This window comes from Bactrocera dorsalis, unplaced genomic scaffold (assembly GCF_023373825.1).
Source record: "Bactrocera dorsalis isolate Fly_Bdor unplaced genomic scaffold, ASM2337382v1 BdCtg133, whole genome shotgun sequence".
Taxonomy (NCBI): domain Eukaryota; kingdom Metazoa; phylum Arthropoda; class Insecta; order Diptera; family Tephritidae; genus Bactrocera; species Bactrocera dorsalis.
The window spans coordinates 3,079-23,295 of NW_026038184.1; the positions used below are offsets into that span (position 1 = coordinate 3,079).

General features: G+C 33.2%; 4 protein-coding genes across 8 annotated transcripts; 2 read left to right on the top strand and 2 right to left on the bottom strand.

Annotated features, from left to right (window-relative positions):
• Window positions 1–2,612: 2,612 nt before the first annotated feature.
• LOC105228191 (Fanconi anemia group I protein) lies at window positions 2,613–8,658 on the bottom strand. Its single transcript, XM_011207907.4, has 16 exons — window positions 8,256–8,658; window positions 7,889–8,181; window positions 7,662–7,829; window positions 7,372–7,607; window positions 7,199–7,308; window positions 6,680–7,133; window positions 6,531–6,619; window positions 6,360–6,472; window positions 5,883–6,145; window positions 5,478–5,809; window positions 5,235–5,399; window positions 4,938–5,116; window positions 4,536–4,870; window positions 4,083–4,483; window positions 3,612–4,000; window positions 2,613–3,557 (listed from the first exon to the last, which is right to left on the bottom strand). The coding sequence occupies exons 1-16, from the start codon at window positions 8,412–8,414 to the stop codon at window positions 2,717–2,719; spliced, it is 4,527 nt and encodes a 1,508-aa protein (XP_011206209.2). The 5' UTR covers window positions 8,415–8,658; the 3' UTR covers window positions 2,613–2,716.
• Window positions 8,659–8,802: 144 nt separating this feature from the next.
• Window positions 8,803–9,852, top strand: LOC105228193 (proteasome subunit beta type-5). Its single transcript, XM_011207909.3, has 2 exons — window positions 8,803–9,021; window positions 9,079–9,852. The coding sequence occupies exons 1-2, from the start codon at window positions 8,890–8,892 to the stop codon at window positions 9,760–9,762; spliced, it is 816 nt and encodes a 271-aa protein (XP_011206211.1). The 5' UTR covers window positions 8,803–8,889; the 3' UTR covers window positions 9,763–9,852.
• Window positions 9,853–9,991: 139 nt separating this feature from the next.
• On the top strand, window positions 9,992–13,888 carry LOC105228194 (exostosin-3). Of its 2 annotated transcripts, none has more exons than XM_029550976.2 (5): window positions 9,992–10,727; window positions 10,792–10,920; window positions 10,968–12,623; window positions 12,681–13,517; window positions 13,601–13,888. In XM_029550976.2, exons 1-5 carry the CDS (start codon window positions 10,488–10,490, stop codon window positions 13,703–13,705), a joined length of 2,967 nt encoding a protein of 988 aa, XP_029406836.1. In that variant the 5' UTR covers window positions 9,992–10,487; the 3' UTR covers window positions 13,706–13,888. The 2 variants fall into 2 exon arrangements, with proteins under 2 accessions (XP_029406836.1, XP_011206212.1); XM_011207910.4 differs by having other exon boundaries at window positions 11,001–12,623.
• Window positions 13,889–14,028: 140 nt separating this feature from the next.
• Window positions 14,029–19,052, bottom strand: LOC105228196 (ankyrin repeat domain-containing protein 13D). Of its 4 annotated transcripts, none has more exons than XM_011207912.4 (10): window positions 18,805–19,052; window positions 18,106–18,238; window positions 17,878–18,048; window positions 17,660–17,803; window positions 17,086–17,402; window positions 16,923–17,021; window positions 16,551–16,739; window positions 16,100–16,430; window positions 15,850–16,048; window positions 14,029–15,260 (listed from the first exon to the last, which is right to left on the bottom strand). In XM_011207912.4, exons 1-10 carry the CDS (start codon window positions 18,901–18,903, stop codon window positions 15,053–15,055), a joined length of 1,890 nt encoding a protein of 629 aa, XP_011206214.1. In that variant the 5' UTR covers window positions 18,904–19,052; the 3' UTR covers window positions 14,029–15,052. The 4 variants fall into 4 exon arrangements, with proteins under 4 accessions (XP_011206214.1, XP_011206213.1, XP_049317764.1 ...); XM_011207911.4 differs by lacking the exon at window positions 14,029–15,260 and adding an exon at window positions 15,291–15,740; XM_049461807.1 differs by lacking the exon at window positions 14,029–15,260 and adding an exon at window positions 15,291–15,740 and having other exon boundaries at window positions 18,706–18,814.
• Window positions 19,053–20,217: the final 1,165 nt, after the last annotated feature.

Consider the following 20,217-nt stretch of genomic DNA (forward strand, 5'->3'; position numbering starts at 1 on the left):
TTGCTACAGATATATCCAATACTAGTCATTGAATAGCTATAGAACATTCACCAAATCACTTTTGTATGGCATTCATCTGAAGAAACTTTCATTTAATTTAGTGGTCGATTATACTTTAACAAAGACCAGATAAACAAACTAGGAGCACGCCAAAAAAAAAAACTTTGTGAATTAAAAATATATTTTTTTTTTAAGATTTCGATTATAAAATTTTTTTTTAAGATTTTCGATTATTAAAACCAAATGTTGTCCAAGTAATGTTTCCGAGTTTTAAAAGTCATTTTCACTCTGTTCTAAGTATATGCGGCAAAAGTATCGATCAGTATCGACAATATCAAAATCAACTTGCCGTGCACATATACATACTTACATATACACTGATCTACTTTTTGCACGGTTAAATGGGACAGTGAAAAAAAACCGTTCAAAAAATCGTGCAAAACAAATCATATTTTCATATAAAAAACGCTATTTGGACCAATTTAACAAGACATCGCTGCAAAACCAGAAAACATGTAAAATAAATCTCATTTTATATATAAATCTATCTATTCGTGTAGAGAGAACTTAACAATTAAATCACTGTAGATTTTCATGGCATTATATGTATAGTATTACCGACCTGCGTCTTCCTTATACTTATTTATACAACTCACGGTAACATTCTACTGCTTAATTTAATTGGCGCTGAAATTTTGCGGACCGTCTGTTTGAGTCCAAATTGAAATAATGATTTTCTCTCTTATCATGTATGTTATCGTAGTTCTAAAATTAACATGTATTTACGTATCGAATTTGATTTTATTACAAAAACAAAGTATATAATTAAAATAAAAAACATGTTCAAAAAAAGTAAAATCGTGTAAAAAAGGTTAGTAGTTACAACAAAACCCGTTACAACAAACCCGTACATACTATATGTAGGAGATAATATGATGAACCACATTTAGTTCAAACCGGACGAATATTAAGAATTTCCATCTTGAAAGTGGCGGTAACAAACATATTGTCACATTTTTAACAGATCCTTATGCGAATGTACAGTATAATCGTAGCCTTCAAATTTAACCTTTTTGGTGTTATTTTCACGGTTATCGTCAAGTTTCCACCTTTGTCAAAAAATTTAAGTAGTTAAAGAGATATTTATGGTACTTATTTATTATTATGCTTAGTAAGGTATGCTTACTTCAGGGATATTGGAGCAATCAAATGACTGCACCAATATTGCCACACTTGTTTTTCTACATACATATGTAAGTACATATGTATACTCAGCTGATACTTGCACTGCGACATTTTTGCGTCGAATTTGATGCCTTGATGTACTGCCGCTGTGATTAAGACTCGAACTAGTGTCCGGCCATTATCGGCCCCGAAAATGGGAATCGGCTATTTTTGGCCGATTCTTAGTCGATTTTTTCTTCTTTTTTCGAATGCCATGCCATGTTTTTATTTTTTTTTTTACTCTCTAAAGATTAAGATCTAGTCTTAAAATATGGCAGAGAATCGGCAAAAAACGCGAAGTGCGAGTTAGTTTGTTCTAGTTGGGGTTGTTCAAAACACTGTAACTCATGATCTCATGATCTACACAACATTTTTAGCTGAAAATGTATATTTATGCGGTCGAAATATGTACTTATATCTCAATAAATGACAATAAACTTAATGCTCTTATCTGTTTACTGGCGGAGAAAAAATCCTAAAAAAAAGGACGCCATATGGAATGACCTCCTTAAACTAATTTGCTTCAAGAAAACGTGAATAACATTATTCTTATTATTATGCATTACAATATACATATATTATACATAAATATGTATCTAGACTACAGAAGCTACTACTATGAGTACAAATAGGAAATGGAGCGAAGTATTGTAATGTAATTCATTTTTAATAAATATTTATTTATGTATAAATAAGTAAATCTTGAATGCTGGTTTATTTTATGATGTTATGTTTCTTCTTTTCTTTTGTGATACTATTTTCCCCGTAATATGCCTTACATGATTGGAATCAATACTACATTACCAGAGTAATTGATCGGTTCGATTGAAGCAACAATCGCAATGTACTAAGCTGATACGATTTGATTTAAACGGAAGTCGACCGTTTACTCGATCGTGATTGTCAAAGAATATATTGTCCCATCAAATCAGTTAATCGGCCGAGTTGATTTAATCGTGTTTTCTGCACGAGTGTTTGATCTGACATGCTCGTTGCAGATCTCTGAAACAATTATTTCTGATCGGAAATCAGAAGGAAATCCAGGTACTGCTTAAGGAAACTTTTTTATGCCGAAATCATGGTCCGTGACTCACCAATAAATGCCAAGAAAGAACATATTATAAATCTTCCAATCTTGATCTAGGATAGAACTGGAATCCTAGGCAGGTGCTACACACATTGCCAGACCCCATCTTAGTAACACATATCATAATAGTTTCATACTTACTTTGATAATTTAAATATAAATTTGATACGTCTCTCCAGACTATATATTTACAATATATCATTTATGTATGCAGTTATAATTACACTTTGATAATCAAAATTGTAATAATCTTCACCTCTTTAACCTAAATGAGGACATTTTTAGATAAAAAAAACAAATGTTTTTATTTTACAAGAAATATATTTTTACAACAAACAAATGTTTTTATTTTACCGATACATTCTATGTACTACAAAAAGATGTTTAATTTAATTATCTCATATTTTATTTTTTATTTAACGAACGATCACGTCGTTTTTTAGGTGGAATTATTACTCCTGCGTTCACCACAGCATTATCATCAATATCTTTAAACCCTCTTTTTTTAGCTTTCTTATTTATCTTTGCCAAGTTTTTAAATAACTGTGAAGCGGATTCTTGATTGCTTTCGTGCTCTAAGACCTCCACATTATCCGATACTGAAGAGGGGCGTGTCACACTATCCACAATATCAATACTAAACAACTCTCCATCATTGTCGTTATCGCAACTGCGTAATTTCCTTTTTGATGATTTTCGACCAGTAGCTGAATGATTTGAATTTGCGTCCAAAACCGATTTAGATTCAGCTCTTTGCAAAGTTTCTTCGGCTTCATTTATATTATCGGAATGCTTATTTCTTACGAGTTTTTTACCAATTTTTCTTGACATGGTGGGCAATTCGTCTATCGTTATTTTCGAGTAATCTTCCTTAATCTCTTTTTCGATCATGTTTTCATCACTAAAATCTACAGAAATCTTCCTGCTTAACGAAAATGTACGCTGAACTGCCGCTGTCAATGCGTGTGTGCGAAAACGGAAATCATGAACTGTGCCTTGATGCAGAAAATTAGATATGCGGCTGTTTGTTTTCTTCGATAAAATGATCACAAAACGATTAAAAGACTCTAGATGTAAAACCACTTTTGGTATATGTTTCGTTTCCCGCAATATTTTCACACCATCTGCTTTCGGATTCAAATGGTTTTCTTGGTCTTTATCGATAACGTTTTCTTCAATGTATGAAATAAGAGCATAAATATTTGTGGGAAGGGATTTGCCAATAGCACGCAGCAAAAATTCAAACCTATAATTATTATTATCATGGTAGTATAAAAAATACAGTTATGTAAGTACTTACTTTGTTGATTGCATACAAACTTGCGATACCTCAACACGACTTAAGAAATGTTTTGTAAGGTTTTTTAAACATATATAGTGCTGCATTAAAAGCTTCAAAAGCTGGTCCATTGACGAACCTAAGGGAATGCAAGCATTCACAAGATTTTTTAATGCATTTGAGATATGAAGCAACTGTGAACATATCGATCGCTCCATCGAACGCAACTGAGTAAGACACATGTCTCGCTCATCGTCAGTTACAATACGACATTTGAAGTTTAAATTATTCGCTTTGAGAATAAAGTGTTCTACATCATCTATTTGTTTGCGTAGTGCCTGACATAAATATAAGAAGTATGGTTTTGCACTTTCCATGGTCAATGATTTGAAAGTAAAGGCCGGGGGACACTAACCAATAGTTTTAAGGAATTAATCAATACCAGTAACAAAGACATATGTATGTATGTATGTACATAACATATCCACTTACCTCACTGTCGTAAAACTCGTTAGATATAGCACCCCAAACGGTGCATAATTGTAGAGTAATTGTGTTGAAGAAAGCGCCGGCGTGTGTTTTCTGTCGTTGAGTGAATAGCAGTTTATGCACTAAGCTCAATTTTTCAGAGTTTACAACGTTGCATTTGCAGAATTTCAGTAACCATTTATATGACTCAATTGTTATGCGATCCGTAAATGAAAAATTATCATAAAGCACTTCAAGACTTTGAAGCAAAGCTTGTAATATTCGTTTGCGATCAGAATTATCATCATGCCTATTACCCTTATAAGAATTTAATGTATCTGGAGAATCTTCCATTTCCATGAACTCGTCGATTATATTTTGTAAAATGTCAGGGGATTGTTTACAGTTATTCATGGAATGCAAATCTACAAAACAAAAATTAATTACGAAATTTAAGAAATTAATAATTAAACTCACCGAAACCTTTTAAGAATATTTCAACAAATTGTTTTTTATAAATTACGTCTGCGGTTTGTAGGCACTGCTGAAAGCATTCGGCAGATAAAGCAGCCGTGTTTTCATCAAAGCGGGACCATATATCTCCCAAACGACGAATACAACGTTCGTAGACAACTTTTGTTATATCTGTCAGATATTTCAAAATGCGCTTACTATGAACCAATTGTTTATATTTTGGTTCATCACGCAGAGCTGCTATCTTTTGTGCAGTAATTTCCAGCACGTACCGGACAAATTTTACATTTGATCGAAGTACGTCTGTATTATGACTTGTAGCAAAGGGCACAACATCCCTATAAATAAAATATGTATATACAATACAATAGAGAACTGCGATTTATTGATTAATATTCCGCTTACTCATGTAGAAGTCGCAGAAACTTTTCAATAACATGAAAATCCCAAATATTTCCCAAATTTGTGGAATTAAAGTTCTTTACTACCACACCATTAATGGTTATATTCTTCATTGTGGATCCATCAGCATTACTGATCTTATTATTTTTTTGTAATTGTTTCCTCGATGTGCTCGCATAATTCTTCATTATTATATTATTGTTAAACAAAAATTAATAAATAAATAAGAGTCCTATACATTCTTCAGGGAATGCTTACAATACATTTTAAGTAAGTATGTATGGATATCAGACAACTAACCTTGTACGTCTCACTGATCTTGCAGTGTATTTTGAATAATGGCAAAATGTGTGTAATTGTGTCATTATTTAAATTCGAAGTAAGTAAAGAATACGCCATTAAACCTTCTAAAAAATTTATTTGTATTTCTAGTAATACGCTCTTTTTGGGTTGCCAGTTGTCATCCTAAAAATGTACATATATCAATTTCAGTCTGAAAAAACTGTTTATATGTATATATTTCAATTAATCATGTTCGCTAACCTTTTCTTCGAACTGCAACTCCTTGGTAATTACTTTCTCCACAGCTAAACGCAATACTCGTTTTATTTCTCTAACATCATATTCGCTTTCGAATTCTTCATGTTTAATTAAACAATGGCTAACAAACTGTACTAAAAGACCCAGATTGTCTTGAATTTGTAATTCGTACGCATTAACTGGGGAGGTCCGCACAGCTTTATCAAATATCACGCTGAAATTCCCTTCAACGTCAGTGACTTTAGGAACGTGAAAAAACGAACGAAAATGCCAGTCAATAAATTGAAGCACATGCGGCACAAGTTTTGGATTTAATTCTACAGCACGTTGCAAGTCTAAAATAAATATAAAAAATTCATTAAAATATGTACAAGGCTCTATTTGTACATAATTTGGTTTCAAACATACTTTCATATAACACCTTCTTCATAACTACATTACTTGCAAAACAACTTCTCAGAAGTCCCATTATTTCCTGGGTTAACATATCAAAATAACGGTAGGGATATTGTCGACTGTCAATAGCCACTTGAGACATCAATGAGAATGCGGAAATATTTTGGGTACAAAAACTAGACGGATTTGACTGCGATCGTTGAGAATTACTATTGTTCAATTGCTTAAGTACCATACAAAAACCATAAACCGCCATTGTTCGAATGTGTTTCATGCTGTAAAATACATTAAATAAACATCATTGGCATATACATATGTATGTATGTATATATGTATGTATAATATTCATTAGCAAAATATTTGAAAGAGCAATCTTCTGCTTAGAACCATCAAACCTTATCTTTTATCTTCCGGACAGTTACATAAAAACACAACAATTTGAAGTGTGTAATAACCCCTTAGTAAATAACTATTTCGCCCAATTACTACCTTGAACTCATGGCTTTCCGGAGCACTTCAATGAACGCGTCTCGCACAACGGCAGATATTTTTAGTATTGGTAGTATAAACGACATCATTCGCATTGATTGATCACCTGGTAACTTAAATAAATGCACTTATATATTTTAATATTTAATGGTTTATTTTTTGTTAGCATACCCACAAAAAAAACTCCATTACATATTTGATAGTCTTTATGCACTCAGAAACAGTAAATGTATCCGCAACGCTCAACATAAGTAAGCACTCTACGTAGGAAAATATTATACATTTTATGTACATTTATAGCAAATAAAGATTGACCTTACCACCAAACTGAAACTGATCTTGTTCTACCATCATCCATTCTGCCAACTTTTTCACAATTCCATGTCCAAATACAAAACGTTTGCGTATAAATTTTGTTAAAAATCTCATAGCCAACGAGTTTAATGGCACATTGTTCTTTGTTTTAAGCAAAGTAAAAGCTAAATTAACTAAACCTGGTGTAATGATATCTTGTCCATTCTTATTCTGATCAATAAGTACTGAGAAAATATAATCCAACTGTACTTGCTTTCGCTGCAATGTATCCCGAAACCATGCTGAATATTTTGCCATTTTTTGTTCGTGCTCATTATTGTGTATGACACTACGCAAAAAATTCAAAAGACAAGATGTGGTAATACGCCGTGATTCGGGCTCCCGATTTGCAGAGCTCAAAGATATTATTGAACTTATCAAAAAAGGAGTCAATATCAAGTCGGGCATTGAGCTAAAGTTCTATAAACAATCATTGATAATTCATTATGTTCTTATTTATAAAAAATTCCATACAAAAAACTTACTCGCAAACCAGCAAACATTTTAGTTTCTCCTATTTTATATTGTGTGCAATAATTTAAATGATGTAAAACCGTCTCCTCGGCCTCACGCATTTCTTTATCGGAAAATGTATCTAATAATTATACATTACATATATTGATTGATTCAAATTTATATTTATTTTCTAACAACAAACCAATAGAGTCCAAGTCAGATGAATTGCTTTCCATATCAGCAAACAGTTTTTTGTAATAAAAACGATAAAAATAATTATCAAAAGCCAGCACCAATATCATTACTTCTGTACATGTCGAACACATAGAAAACAATTGAAAAGCTAAAGGCGGCAAATCAATAGGGGACAATGTAAGAACCAATCCACCAAATTTGTTAAGCACGGCATTTACTTCAGAACTTTTCAAATTCAGTTCCCTACAAAATCTAGATAATTTATACGTTTTTCAGAATTTAATATTTTCTAAATACCTAAACATATCCGCAATCGAAGTTATGATCTCTATGGGCCAATTCATTATTATCAGACTATTGACTGTATTTGCACGGAATTCAATTCCTTTAATAAGTACGCCGTCAACAGCCAATTGTGGTTGATTCTCCAAAACTTTCAGAACATCCGGTAGTAAATCTTTCCAACTATAAAACACATTTATGTAGAATGCCACTTCATAAAGAAAAATATGTATATGACTTACCACACATATTTACGATCACCCATGCGTATTCCGTCGATACAAAGGTCGAGAATATAAATTAACTGGTTAGAAGGAAATGTTGATACATGTTGACATAGCCGTTTTATCAAATCGTAGGACTGCTTGTCTTTTAATTCAAAACGTTGCAAACTTTTTAGTAAATGTTTTACCAAAAAAAAACGTTTTTCTTTGATTTGACGACTGCTGTATCCAAAGCTGAGACCTTCGAGGATGTAACTCCAAAACGATACAAAATCACTTCGTCCAAATTTCGAATTTAAAATTGCAACTAACTAAACATGGAATATTCTTACTAATTTAGTTAACATCGATGTTTTTTTTTTTTAATAAATCAATATATAATTACCGTCACGGTGTCAGTATTCTCCATTAAGCTATGCAATTCCAGAAAATCTTTCTTCTCCCCATATTCTCCAATCAACGACTCCACAGATCTTCCGTTCGAACTATGTTTCTTTGAATGCAACATAGAAGACAACTCATTACTTTTATCGACTTTAAACATTTCTATAAATGTTCGAATTTATTTCACCACAAAATTAATTTAAAATTTTTTAGAACGCGCGCTGCACGTCTCTTGGCCACTTAGAACCCAATTCATAATTGAAACATTTATTCGCGCCTTTTACAAAAATTAATAGTTCACAATAAAAAAAATATTAAGAAAAACGCGCAAATAATATTACCAAAACACTAATGAACTTAATCATTATGTCTCTTTTGAAAAATTTCTTTAAACGTAATCATGGAAAAATCAAAAGTCTTATAAGAACCTTATTAACTTAAACATAAATAATAATAAAAAAATAATAATAATATAAACATATTTTTTTAGATATAATGTAGAGGCCGACAGCATTGTATAAATACTATTGTGACCTAGACAGTTTCATGATAAAAATTTGCTTGTCATCTGTAACCTAGTCCATTATTCACAACTTTGTCTACAGAAGAAAATAGTAATATTTATATTTGTTAAAATGGCTTTGGCGGAAATAGCTGGTATTGCAAACGCACCATTCTTAAAAGAAAGAAATAATAAAATGCGGTTCTCAAGTCAAACATATAACCTTGAGAACCCTTACTGCTTGTTGGCACCGCCGTCTAATGGGGTGAGTTCTCTGGCCGCAATAGTAAATTAAGGAATTTAACGTGATTTATCTTTCTAGTTGGTGGATATAAGATCTATGCAGGCCGCTGGATCACAAAGCGGTATAAAAATTGATTACGACCACGGCACAACAACTTTGGGATTCAAGTACAAAGGTGGCGTTATATTGGCCGTTGATTCTCGTGCGACTGGTGGTCAGTTTATTGGTTCTCAAGAAATGAAGAAAATCGTGGAAATCAACAAATATTTGTTGGGTACATTAGCTGGTGGTGCTGCTGATTGTGTATATTGGGATCGTGTTCTTGCAAAGGAATGTCGTCTACATGAACTGCGGAACAAAAAGCATATTTCTGTGGCAGCTGCAAGTAAAATCATGGCGAATATTGCTCATGAGTATAAGGGCATGGGTTTGAGCATGGGTATGATGCTAGCTGGTTATGATGATAAAGGTGCTGGTCTATACTATGTTGATTCGGAAGGATCTCGATCACCAGGAAATATATTTTCCGTGGGAAGTGGTTCAATTTATGCGTATGGTGTACTTGATTCTGGATACAAATATGACTTGGAAGATCAAGAAGCCTATGAATTAGGTCAACGTGCTATATATCACGCAACATTCAGAGATGCTTATTCCGGTGGTATTATTCGAGTATACCACTTAAAAAAAGATGGTTGGATAAAAATATCGGAGCGCGATTGCAAAGATCTTCACTATAGATACCAAGAAGAAGAAAAATAATATTTTTTTAATCACATCATTAAAATCATGAATTTTGCAGTAATATGAGTAATGTAGTTATGTTTAAATAAAGTTTGACTAATAAATATGGTTGAAAGCTTTAATAAATTTGATTGTACAATTATAGTTGCATCTGTCCAAAATCACCTGACGGCCACCTACAGAGTAACAGTTTAATTACCCAACTATTTGAGTATTAGTTCATGGCACCAACATTATTTAATTTTGGAATATAATTTTAATTAAATTATTTGAATTATGATAGGATAGAAGAAACCACCCAATTAATACTTTCTAATCCATAGAAAAAAAACTTTGTTTTTGTTTTTGTAAATTTTTAAAATTATTTGGCTAAAAAGATTTCCCGTTTATATGTTTAGTATGGCATCACTTTTATTTTTTAACATGCAACCCTTTTGTTATTGTGTAAATAAATCGAAATAAATAAAAATTTGAATGTTGCATTAAAGTGATTTCTACACAATTTAACATAAAATAAGTGTAATTCAGTGAAGTTTTATTGAATAACAGTGAATGGTATAATTGTAAAATAAATTTTAAAAGAAAATAACCATGAATACTATTTACGAACTTTATTGTGAAACTTAATAAGATAAGCCAGGAGAAGTATGTAATATTACTCAGGAGGGCCATTATAGACCATACATCTACATAATCGCTCATCCTGAATTTCCATTTTAAATCGAAAGCAAAACATTAAAATAATGTCCAAAGTCGACTTGGAGTCATCCAAAAACTATTCACAGCTTTTAAGCAATCATCACAGCCTAAGAAATCACAGCCCAGGAGGTAGTTCTAACAATGTAATTGAAGGCGATGCCAGAAATAGTATAAATGCAATGATTTTTACATGGTTTCGGTTCCATCGGGTCTATAAACTACTGTTGCTAATATTGTTCGTATTGGTACTATGGCCACTCTTCGCGCATTACAGTTTAATAAATGTAAGTTCATTAATACCATTATTGCATTTTATCAGATAAAAAACATATACATTATAATTTTTAGCACCCTATCAACGATGTTCCGTCTGCTGATGTCCATCGCAGCCGACCTCTTTTGGATGCGTATGAGGACTTTAGTTCGATGCGTGCTAGCGATTTAAAAATGCGTATAGAAGAAATGCTGCATATAAAAGTAAGAAAACGTATTATATTTAACATAAATTTGTAAAATGAATTAAGTTCTTTACCCTAATATATGCATGTTTTCAAAAGAGTACAGTTTCAGTAGAATTACGGGAACTTGAATCTCGTCGACAAAAGCTTCAATCAGACATAGGAAAATATAACCAAAAAATTGAAGAATTAAAGCAAGATTTATTGCGTGAACAAACCGAGCTAGAAAGGTTAAAAATATCTGTTGAACAAGCGCAAGTAGCTCAGCGAGAAGCAATTCAACGCAACACTCCCGATTTGGCTCTACCACGAACTTTATACCCCAATATATTGCCACGAAAACTGCCAGCCATAACATCAGACGCAGGATTGTCCTGCGAAATGTACAACTGTTTCGACTACTCCCGTTGTAGTTTAACATCAGGATTTCCTGTATATTTGTATGATCCTGACTTAAATAATATATTGCGGACTGGTTACGACATAGACGGATTTCTGAAAACAACAATTAAACAAACACTTGGCTATAATGCTCATATTGTGCATGATCCTAAAATGGCTTGCATATTTCTAGTGCTCGTTGGTGAGGCTATGCTGGAAAATGATTTAATGAAGAACAATCGATATGCAGCCGAAGAAGAAGAACGCAAAAACTATTCAAAGTCACCTTTAATGGAGATTCCCATCGATATTGAGAAACTTTTCCAGTTGCCATATTGGGGAGGTGATGGTCGCAATCACGTTTTGTTAAATCTAGCTCGACGCGATTTACATTCACCACGAACCAACGCTTTTCTTAATCAAAATACTATGCGGGCCATTGTAGTGCAATCATCATTTGAACGACTACAATTCCGCCCTAGTTATGATCTAATAGTACCACCGATTCTTGGACCACCAGGGGGTGATGTTTGGCAGGAATGTGCCCCGATGATTCCAGCACGACGTACTTATCTTTTATCTTTTCAAGGAGAATTGCGTCCAATTGATAGAAAATTGCAATTACATCCATTAGATGATTTTATTTTAGATCATCTTACTGACATGTCCAAAGGTTCCACTCAAGACAAATTCTTATTGCAATTTCATTGTGTACCAGCCACTGAACAATCAGACGAACTGGCTTTTACGGATTGGGCACTTTGTGGTACTGACTCATCCCGCAAAGCAGTATTAAAAGAATCAACTTTCGTATTAATCCTTCCGCCATTGGAAAAAAGAATTAGCTCAACTCTGATGTTAGCTCGACTTTATGAAGCTCTTAGATCTGGTGCCATTCCTGTAATACTTGGAGCTGACGAAGTCCGCTTACCTTATGCTGAAACAATCGATTGGCGACGTTTAACCATTTTGCTCCCAAAAGCTCGTATTACCGAACTGCATTTTTTGTTACGTGCTATGCAAGATGTTGACCTAGTTCAAATGCGGCGCCAAGGCAGGCAGATTTGGGAGAGATACTTAAGCTCGGTGCAAGCAACCGTCGATACAATAATAGCTAGCCTACGAGATCGTCTAGGTATACCACCACGTCCGGTCCTTCCTATTGTCGCGCAGAGTGTATTCAACAGTACATTTATTCCACTTAAATCTGATCCCCCCGTAGGATTAGATACGGAGCCGGAGGAATCATTAGGACCTATAGAACCACCATATCCGAGTCCTGCATTCCGACGTAATTACACAATTTTGCGTATGCAATCTGGTGAGGCATGGAACCTATGGGTAAGAGAATAAGAATAAGGTTTTTTTCTGAATGTTTCATTTTATTTTTAATTATAGGTTGACCCTTTTTACATGTATCCACAATTACCCTTTGATCCAGTTTTGCCCGCTGAAGCTAAATTCCTTGGGTCCCACATGGGTTTCCGACCCATTGGAAAAGGCAGCGGTGGTGCAGGCAAGGAGTTCAGTGAAGCTCTTGGAGGCAACTATCCACGTGAACAATTTACTATTGTCATACTTACATATGAACGCGAACAAGTTCTTATGGACTCTCTTGGTCGCCTTTACGGTCTGCCTTATTTGCACAAGGTAGTGGTAGTGTGGAATTCCCCAAAACCTCCACTTGATGACTTGCGTTGGCCCGATATTGGAGTACCAGTTGCGGTGGTACGTGCACCAAGAAATTCCTTGAACAACCGTTTTCTACCTTTCGACGTTATTGAAACAGAGGCGATTCTCTCTGTTGATGATGATGCTCATTTACGTCATGATGAAATATTATTTGGTTTCAGAGTTTGGCGAGAGCATCGCGATCGCGTTGTAGGATTTCCAGGTCGATTTCTTGCATGGGATTTGAACTCAAATCGGAATTGGAACTATAATTCTAACTACAGTTGCGAACTAAGCATGGTGTTAACGGGCGCCGCCTTTATACATAAATATTATATGTATCTTTACACCTACCATTTGCCTCAGGCTATACGCGATAAAGTGGATGAATACATGAATTGTGAAGATATAGCTATGAATTTCTTAGTTTCGCATATAACCCGCAAACCGCCTGTAAAAGTAACATCAAGGTGGACATTTCGATGCCCAGGCTGTCCAGTATCGCTCAGCGAGGACGATACACACTTTCAAGAACGACACAAATGTATAAATTTTTTTGCACAGGTGCGTAATAAAAAACATCTTTAAAATAGGCAGATGTAAATCATATTTTAACAACTATTAAATTTAATAATTTTTTTTCCTAGGTCTTCGGCTATACACCATTATTAAATACTCAATACCGCGCTGATTCAATACTCTTTAAAACACGAATACCGCACGACAAACAAAAGTGCTTTAAATATATCTAAAATACATAATGAATTTCTTGACAAGGTTGGATATGCACAAACTATATTACGAAATCTACTCTACACATAGATATATTGATGAACGGTTAATGATTTTACAATGTTTTTATAATACGACTCATTAAAATACATGTAACATCTAACGAGATTAAAATAAACAAATAATATATGTATATATTATAATATTTTTGTTGTGCAACGTTACGAATTACTTAGCTCATTCCGGACTAGATAACCGATAAAACAACAACAACTTAACTAATTCCCCTTCTCCAAATTATATTAAAATGTTTTTGAATTGATTGAGAATAAAAACCAGTTAGTTAAGTTATTTAAGTAATTTCATATAGTTTTGTTTTCTAAAAATGTGCAATTGTTATAAGTTTACACTTTTTTTTAAATCTATATATACATATGTGTATATATATTTCAACCAATAATGTATCAAAAAAAATATTATTTCAGTTTAAAAAAAGTTGAATTACAGTATATTGACATATTTATTTTCTCTCATTATTGGTTACCCTATAAATTTTATTGTAATACAATGTATGTTTTTAATAGCAATTTAGCATTTTTTTTGCTTCTAGTTTGTAAATCGTTATCCCTTACGTTATATATACACTTGAGATTGTAAGCCTAGATCAAACTATTGCCTTTAATAGCAATTTCGCATTAATTTATGTTGCATATTTTATTTTTTAACAAAATCATTAACATCTAATATTCTTATTAGGTTATGTTATGTATACAGTGGATTTAATGTAGTATATTCATCATGTATATCTCTACTGCTTTATTCATTAAGTTTTATACCTAAAATACTTTCAGTTCAATTGATAAATATTTTAAAATTCGCAAAGCATGTATCTGTTAAAACTCAACGCATTAATAACGCGTACAATAAGGTTTTATTAAAAGGAGCTGATGGCGACCTCCTGATTGCTTGACTACTCAGTTCCCACGATAAGCCGGGACAAATATACATGCTTTGGGATTGTAAGAGGCCTATGCTTAAATAAATGGCGAAGTATTTATTTTGAATTAAGGCAAATTAACCCATATGGATATTATTTATACATTCATCTTGTTCCAAATTTTAATATCTTTTATACAATTTTTTTATAATAATTTACAAACACTTGAATTCAACAGAAACGTTTGTTATCACCTCTCCGCCACCGATTTTGTAGCTCTTTACAATCGCTGGAAATACACTGAAATCAAATTTTGTAATCTTACATAATGCCTTGCTTTTAAAATAGTTATTTTCACTAGCGAGAATTCAGTTTATTAAATTGGTTAGTTTTTCCTTCCACAAGTGAATCCACGAAAAAAAAAAAAAAATTAGTTCTCCTGCAGACTCAACTTCAAGGCCTGCTCAAGCATTTCTTGTTCTCGCTGCAAAGTCAATTCATATTCTTCCTGATCATTACGGCTAAGACGCAAAGCCATTGCTAAATCAGGATCCACGTATCGAAAACCGCCATCATCATCGTCTATCACTGGGGAATCAGTGGTATGTACTGCACCGCATAATGACTCCTGTAGAACTCTATTTTTATAAGGAAAAGCGAATGGGATATACGAAGCAAATAGCATTTACTCAAGACATTTACTAATAACATATATTATGTATGGATTCAAAAGCTTTTATAAACAGTAATTGATAAAATGTATATGAATGAATAAATTGATTTTACATCGTGATTCCACTTCACTAAAATTTTTAAAAATTTTGATAACATTTAAAAGGGAGATAAATGATAAGGAAATTTAATAAGCCAACTATTTAAATATTTTTTTCATGTAAGCAATATCTGTTTTAAATTGATTTGTCGGTGTTGGAGTGGTACGCCCACGATGAGGTGTAGCTGTTGGCGATATAGAATCACGCAATGCTTCAGTACTTAATAGTGTGTTTGTATGAATTTGTAAGTAATTTCTATTTGTCTTTGTGAATTCTGGAACGTTAGATGTGAAACGATTTGGCGATGCACGAATATTATTACATGATTTAAGGGGAATATGTAATCTACGTTTAGGCAAAAATTAGCAAGAGCAATGCGAAATTAGCAACATAATTTAAAAGAAATATAAATAAGAAAAAATAAACAATATTTTGATTCAACTGTATATTATACCTTTGTAACTGTTCGTCTTCATCTGGAACTCCATCGGTTCCTTGCCCACGTAATGCTTCCCATATATCCACTTTATCCGTATCCTCTGTAATATTTTGTATAGAAGCAGCTCTGTTCGTGGTTTGTACCATGCTTTGTTCAATGGCGTATTGTAACATATCATCTTCCTCCAACGGTAATTGTCGTCGTAAGTCCACATCTGAAAAGTGGGAGTATTACACAATTTCCTTCATATATTTAACTATTATACCTCTATTGGAATAATGGGTAGGTATATCAAAGCATCGGTCATCCACAATGCAGGTTATGCGATCGTCTTCGTTAATAGTCGTTACATTTTCTACAGCGCTTGTCATACCAAATACGTTGCCAAATGTAATGCACGCATTTAAGACATGGAATAGAGGTATTTCAACTTTTACAGGGAAACCCGATGGCAGCTGCATGGTAATAAAGTCTTTCAATTTGGAGACATGTGGACTCGCCATTGTTGACATCAAGTCCAATATAGGAAGAACTTGTTCTTGTAATCGCATAGGATAGTCTTCAGAAAGCCATAAATTAGCCTTAAATCTCTGAACCTATAAAATAGATACAAATTTATTTTATGAAAGTAGTGGGTGAACTAGCAATAAATGTTAAGTTTATTCGAATATAAGCCATATATTTAATCTAAGATAAAAAATCGTTTTGATGCATACCTTAGTTGTGACTTTCTTGGGACGGCCAATGTCGCATCCATTTAAATCAACATCGACAGAAAAGTATGCCTCTGGAGTAATAACGAACTTAGGTGAAGTAGTACCTGAACTACAACTAGCATTCTCCTCTCCTGTACTATTTTCAAGACATTCCTCCCGACCCAATGTTTCAACGGAGGGAGAGGGTGTCTGAAGTGAATTAAAAACATTAAAAAGTCCATTTAAAGGAATATGTTTTCGTTATCATATACTTGAAATTGAAAAAATTACTAAATAAGTTATTCTTTCACAATTAAAACTTAATTCAGATTAAAACCACTACATAAGTAAAGAAATTGCTGAAAAATGATGGTGGATATATATTAATATTACCCGATCTTTGGAATTTATTCCTTCATTAGAGCGTGTACTGGAAACTTCATCATCAGCAATACCTAAAAAGCTATGCAATGGCGTGCGCGCACATTTATTCTGTTAAAGTTTTTTAATTACTCATTACATTCTTTTAGTATTCATTGAAAATAAATAGAGGTACCTTTATTTGCTCTTCATTCAAATGGTCCATTCGGGTGCGTGTTATAAACTCAACATTACTCGCACCATACACTTTGCAATTATATCCGTTTACCATCTCGGACTTTTCACTACGCCAGCCCCAAATCCCTGATTTATTGCGTTCAAAGCTTATCTTATCCATTTCAATGTTATTCGTAATAACAGGCGCATTTAACCTAGCACGGACAGCTCCAATTGGGGGTGGAATTGCCACAATATCTCCTATGTCACTATTCATTTGTTCTTCCATGACTTCATGAGTGTCATGATCGATTTCAATCATTACGGCAGAGTCTTCTACATGTAAAAAAGGAATACAAGTGTTTAATTTTAATAATTTTTAAATTCATATATTAGAAAGTAAAATAAATAATAGATAAACTTATGCGAAATAATACACATTTTTATAACAATTTATTTCCTTCAAATTCAAAAATGTATTTCGTGAACTGTACCATTATAGTAAGAATTGTTTTTATACCTATAACCTTAATGTGCCCTCTGTATTTGATTTGACTTTTTTGATGCAATAAATAATAATAATTTTAACTTACTTGCTCCTTTGAAAATATAGGAGCGATTCCCTCGTTGCCAAGTATTGTTATCAAAGCCGAGCAATGTGGTATCGATTCGGACATTCGCGCCACGTTTATAAACTTTGTAGGTGTCACTAGGACAAAGACGAGACATTAGGGGTACTGCAATGTTTGATTAAGTAGTAAACGGAAGTTTAATTTGAGCTTTTCAAAAACATAAATTAATTACAGCTTACCCCAAGATGTAAATTCCCATTTCATTTCAATGTAGAAATCAGGAGCGTCTAATAAGTGCTGCAGCAGTTTTGGTACATGCGTTACCCGTTGAACATGACGTTGCAAATCGCGGACTTCTATGATAGCCGTCAATATAGCTTCATCTCCTGAACAAACGGCTTCTTGTACAACTAGCAAAGAACAGTTTATCAAGTATTATTTCATCATGAGATTTTAAACTCTCTTACCTGACCATCCCTCATGTTCAAAGCTGGCGTTACATTTTGCTGCTAAAAGGCACTTCACACATTGTAAATGTGATAATTTTACCGCTAACATTAAAGGTGTCCTCCCACGATTATCGACTTTTTCTTTGTCGATCTTTTAAAGAAAAGAAGAATATTGTTTGAGAACTTATTACAGAACGAAATTACAAACATATTTATTATTTAAATCCAAATATTTATTAAAGCTAAAGAATGTTAGACCCGCCTTGGTCCTTCAGAATTGAGAAATTGATAATATCCGATATGATCCTTGTACTTAAAGAAAACTTATTTTCCCTTAAAAAAAAATTTAAAGGGTTTTTATAGACTTTATTAAGTTATTATGTGTTTAAACAATGCATTCTTTGAAACCACTATTAATCTACGTCGTTATAAACGACGAAAGAGATCCCCTTCTATTAAGAAATGTAAATGTAAATTTTGAATATTTCCTCTAATTAAATTAGCATATTGATGTAATTTGGCATATCACCGGGTAGCAGAGCCCCCCTTTTAAGGTGATTTGAGACAATAAATCTTTGGCTATTCAAAACCATACATGTTGGAAATTAAAATTCTTACTGAATATATAATCCCACTAGTACTCTGTTTTTATTGTCATAGACACCATCACTAATCTTTATTTCGAATCATCTTCATTATCGTCATTCACTTCCTCACCGTTTCCGTTTTCAACACCCGTTTTAACTCATCTACGTTGTTGATCCACACCAGCCAGTGCAGGGGAAATTCATTTTGAATATCCTCCAATGTTTTCATGACTAGAAGCAAATTAGTTCACCTTCTGGACTATATGTTTCCAATACGGACTCTTGTGTTTATTATTCCTCTGGTAAATCAGAAAAAGTTAATTTCTTTACTACTCTATATTTGTCAATTGATAATGCATTCTTCGCTGTACTGACCGTCTGTCAATAAGTAAAATTGTAAATTCTGCGAAAGAGACAACTATAAACGTAAAGACGACCTATGCATTCACAATATACCTTTCTGAAAGACCACAGGGCGTATTGCCACACTCAAAAAGATACATCTGTAAAGCTAATTTGTCACATATGTGCAAGACATGTGTACAAGTTCGTCCTCACCATCTGTCATCAATAATGATAGAGTACATTCTTGATCTGTCATATATGTCTACTACCAACGAGATATCCTTGGACGGACGGTAAACAACATGAATATATGTGTATCAGGAAAGTTAATGGACGTTAATTTCTAAAGAGTTTTGTTTCTATAAGTTTCATAAGGCTGAGTTGACAAAACTATTCGAATCTATTTTATACGTGTGATCGTTCATCCTTTTCTTATTAGCCATTATTCACAATTCTCTTTTTATGTATGTAGGTATATATAATGCAATGGAATATACCTTGGATAATTACTATTAAAGTACAATCATAAGTACAAAAACAACGTTGTGTTTATCTCACAATGTCAAAATCAGCTGATTTGCTTTGCTTTCATGATTAAAAAAATATGCTTTTAAACAGTAGAACAACCTTTTAAATCATAGGAGACGATATACCCATTAGGTTAAATGTAAAATTCCTTTGTTTGTCACTAACATCTAATTAGTTTCCATAAAATTCCATCAATATATTGGATGGTGGTACGGGTAATAACGAAAGCGCAAACTTCACGCTGGTAAATGAATTAATATATGAAGAATTGCTCAACTGCATTGCTTTGATTTGCTGACATATGTACATACATACATATGTATATGGATATGTACATGTATACGCTTATGCTCCTGATATAAGTATATAGAATCAGCTTAAAGCTCAATGAAGCTTAAAATTAATATGAATGTTATCATATGAATCTAATATACTATTATAAAATGTGACGCGATTTTTGCGACTTTTGATTACAGCAGTTCTGGGTAGTGTGGCCCAGCTTCGCTTCGGATACAATAGCAGGTTAAACTCCTACTTATCCAGAATAGACCCAGACATATCTAATATATGTCCTGCATGCAATGAGTCTTCACCGATAACCTGGATAACCCTTACCATCCACCTCATATGAGGTAAGTAATATGTATGTGCAAATCTCATAACCAGGTTA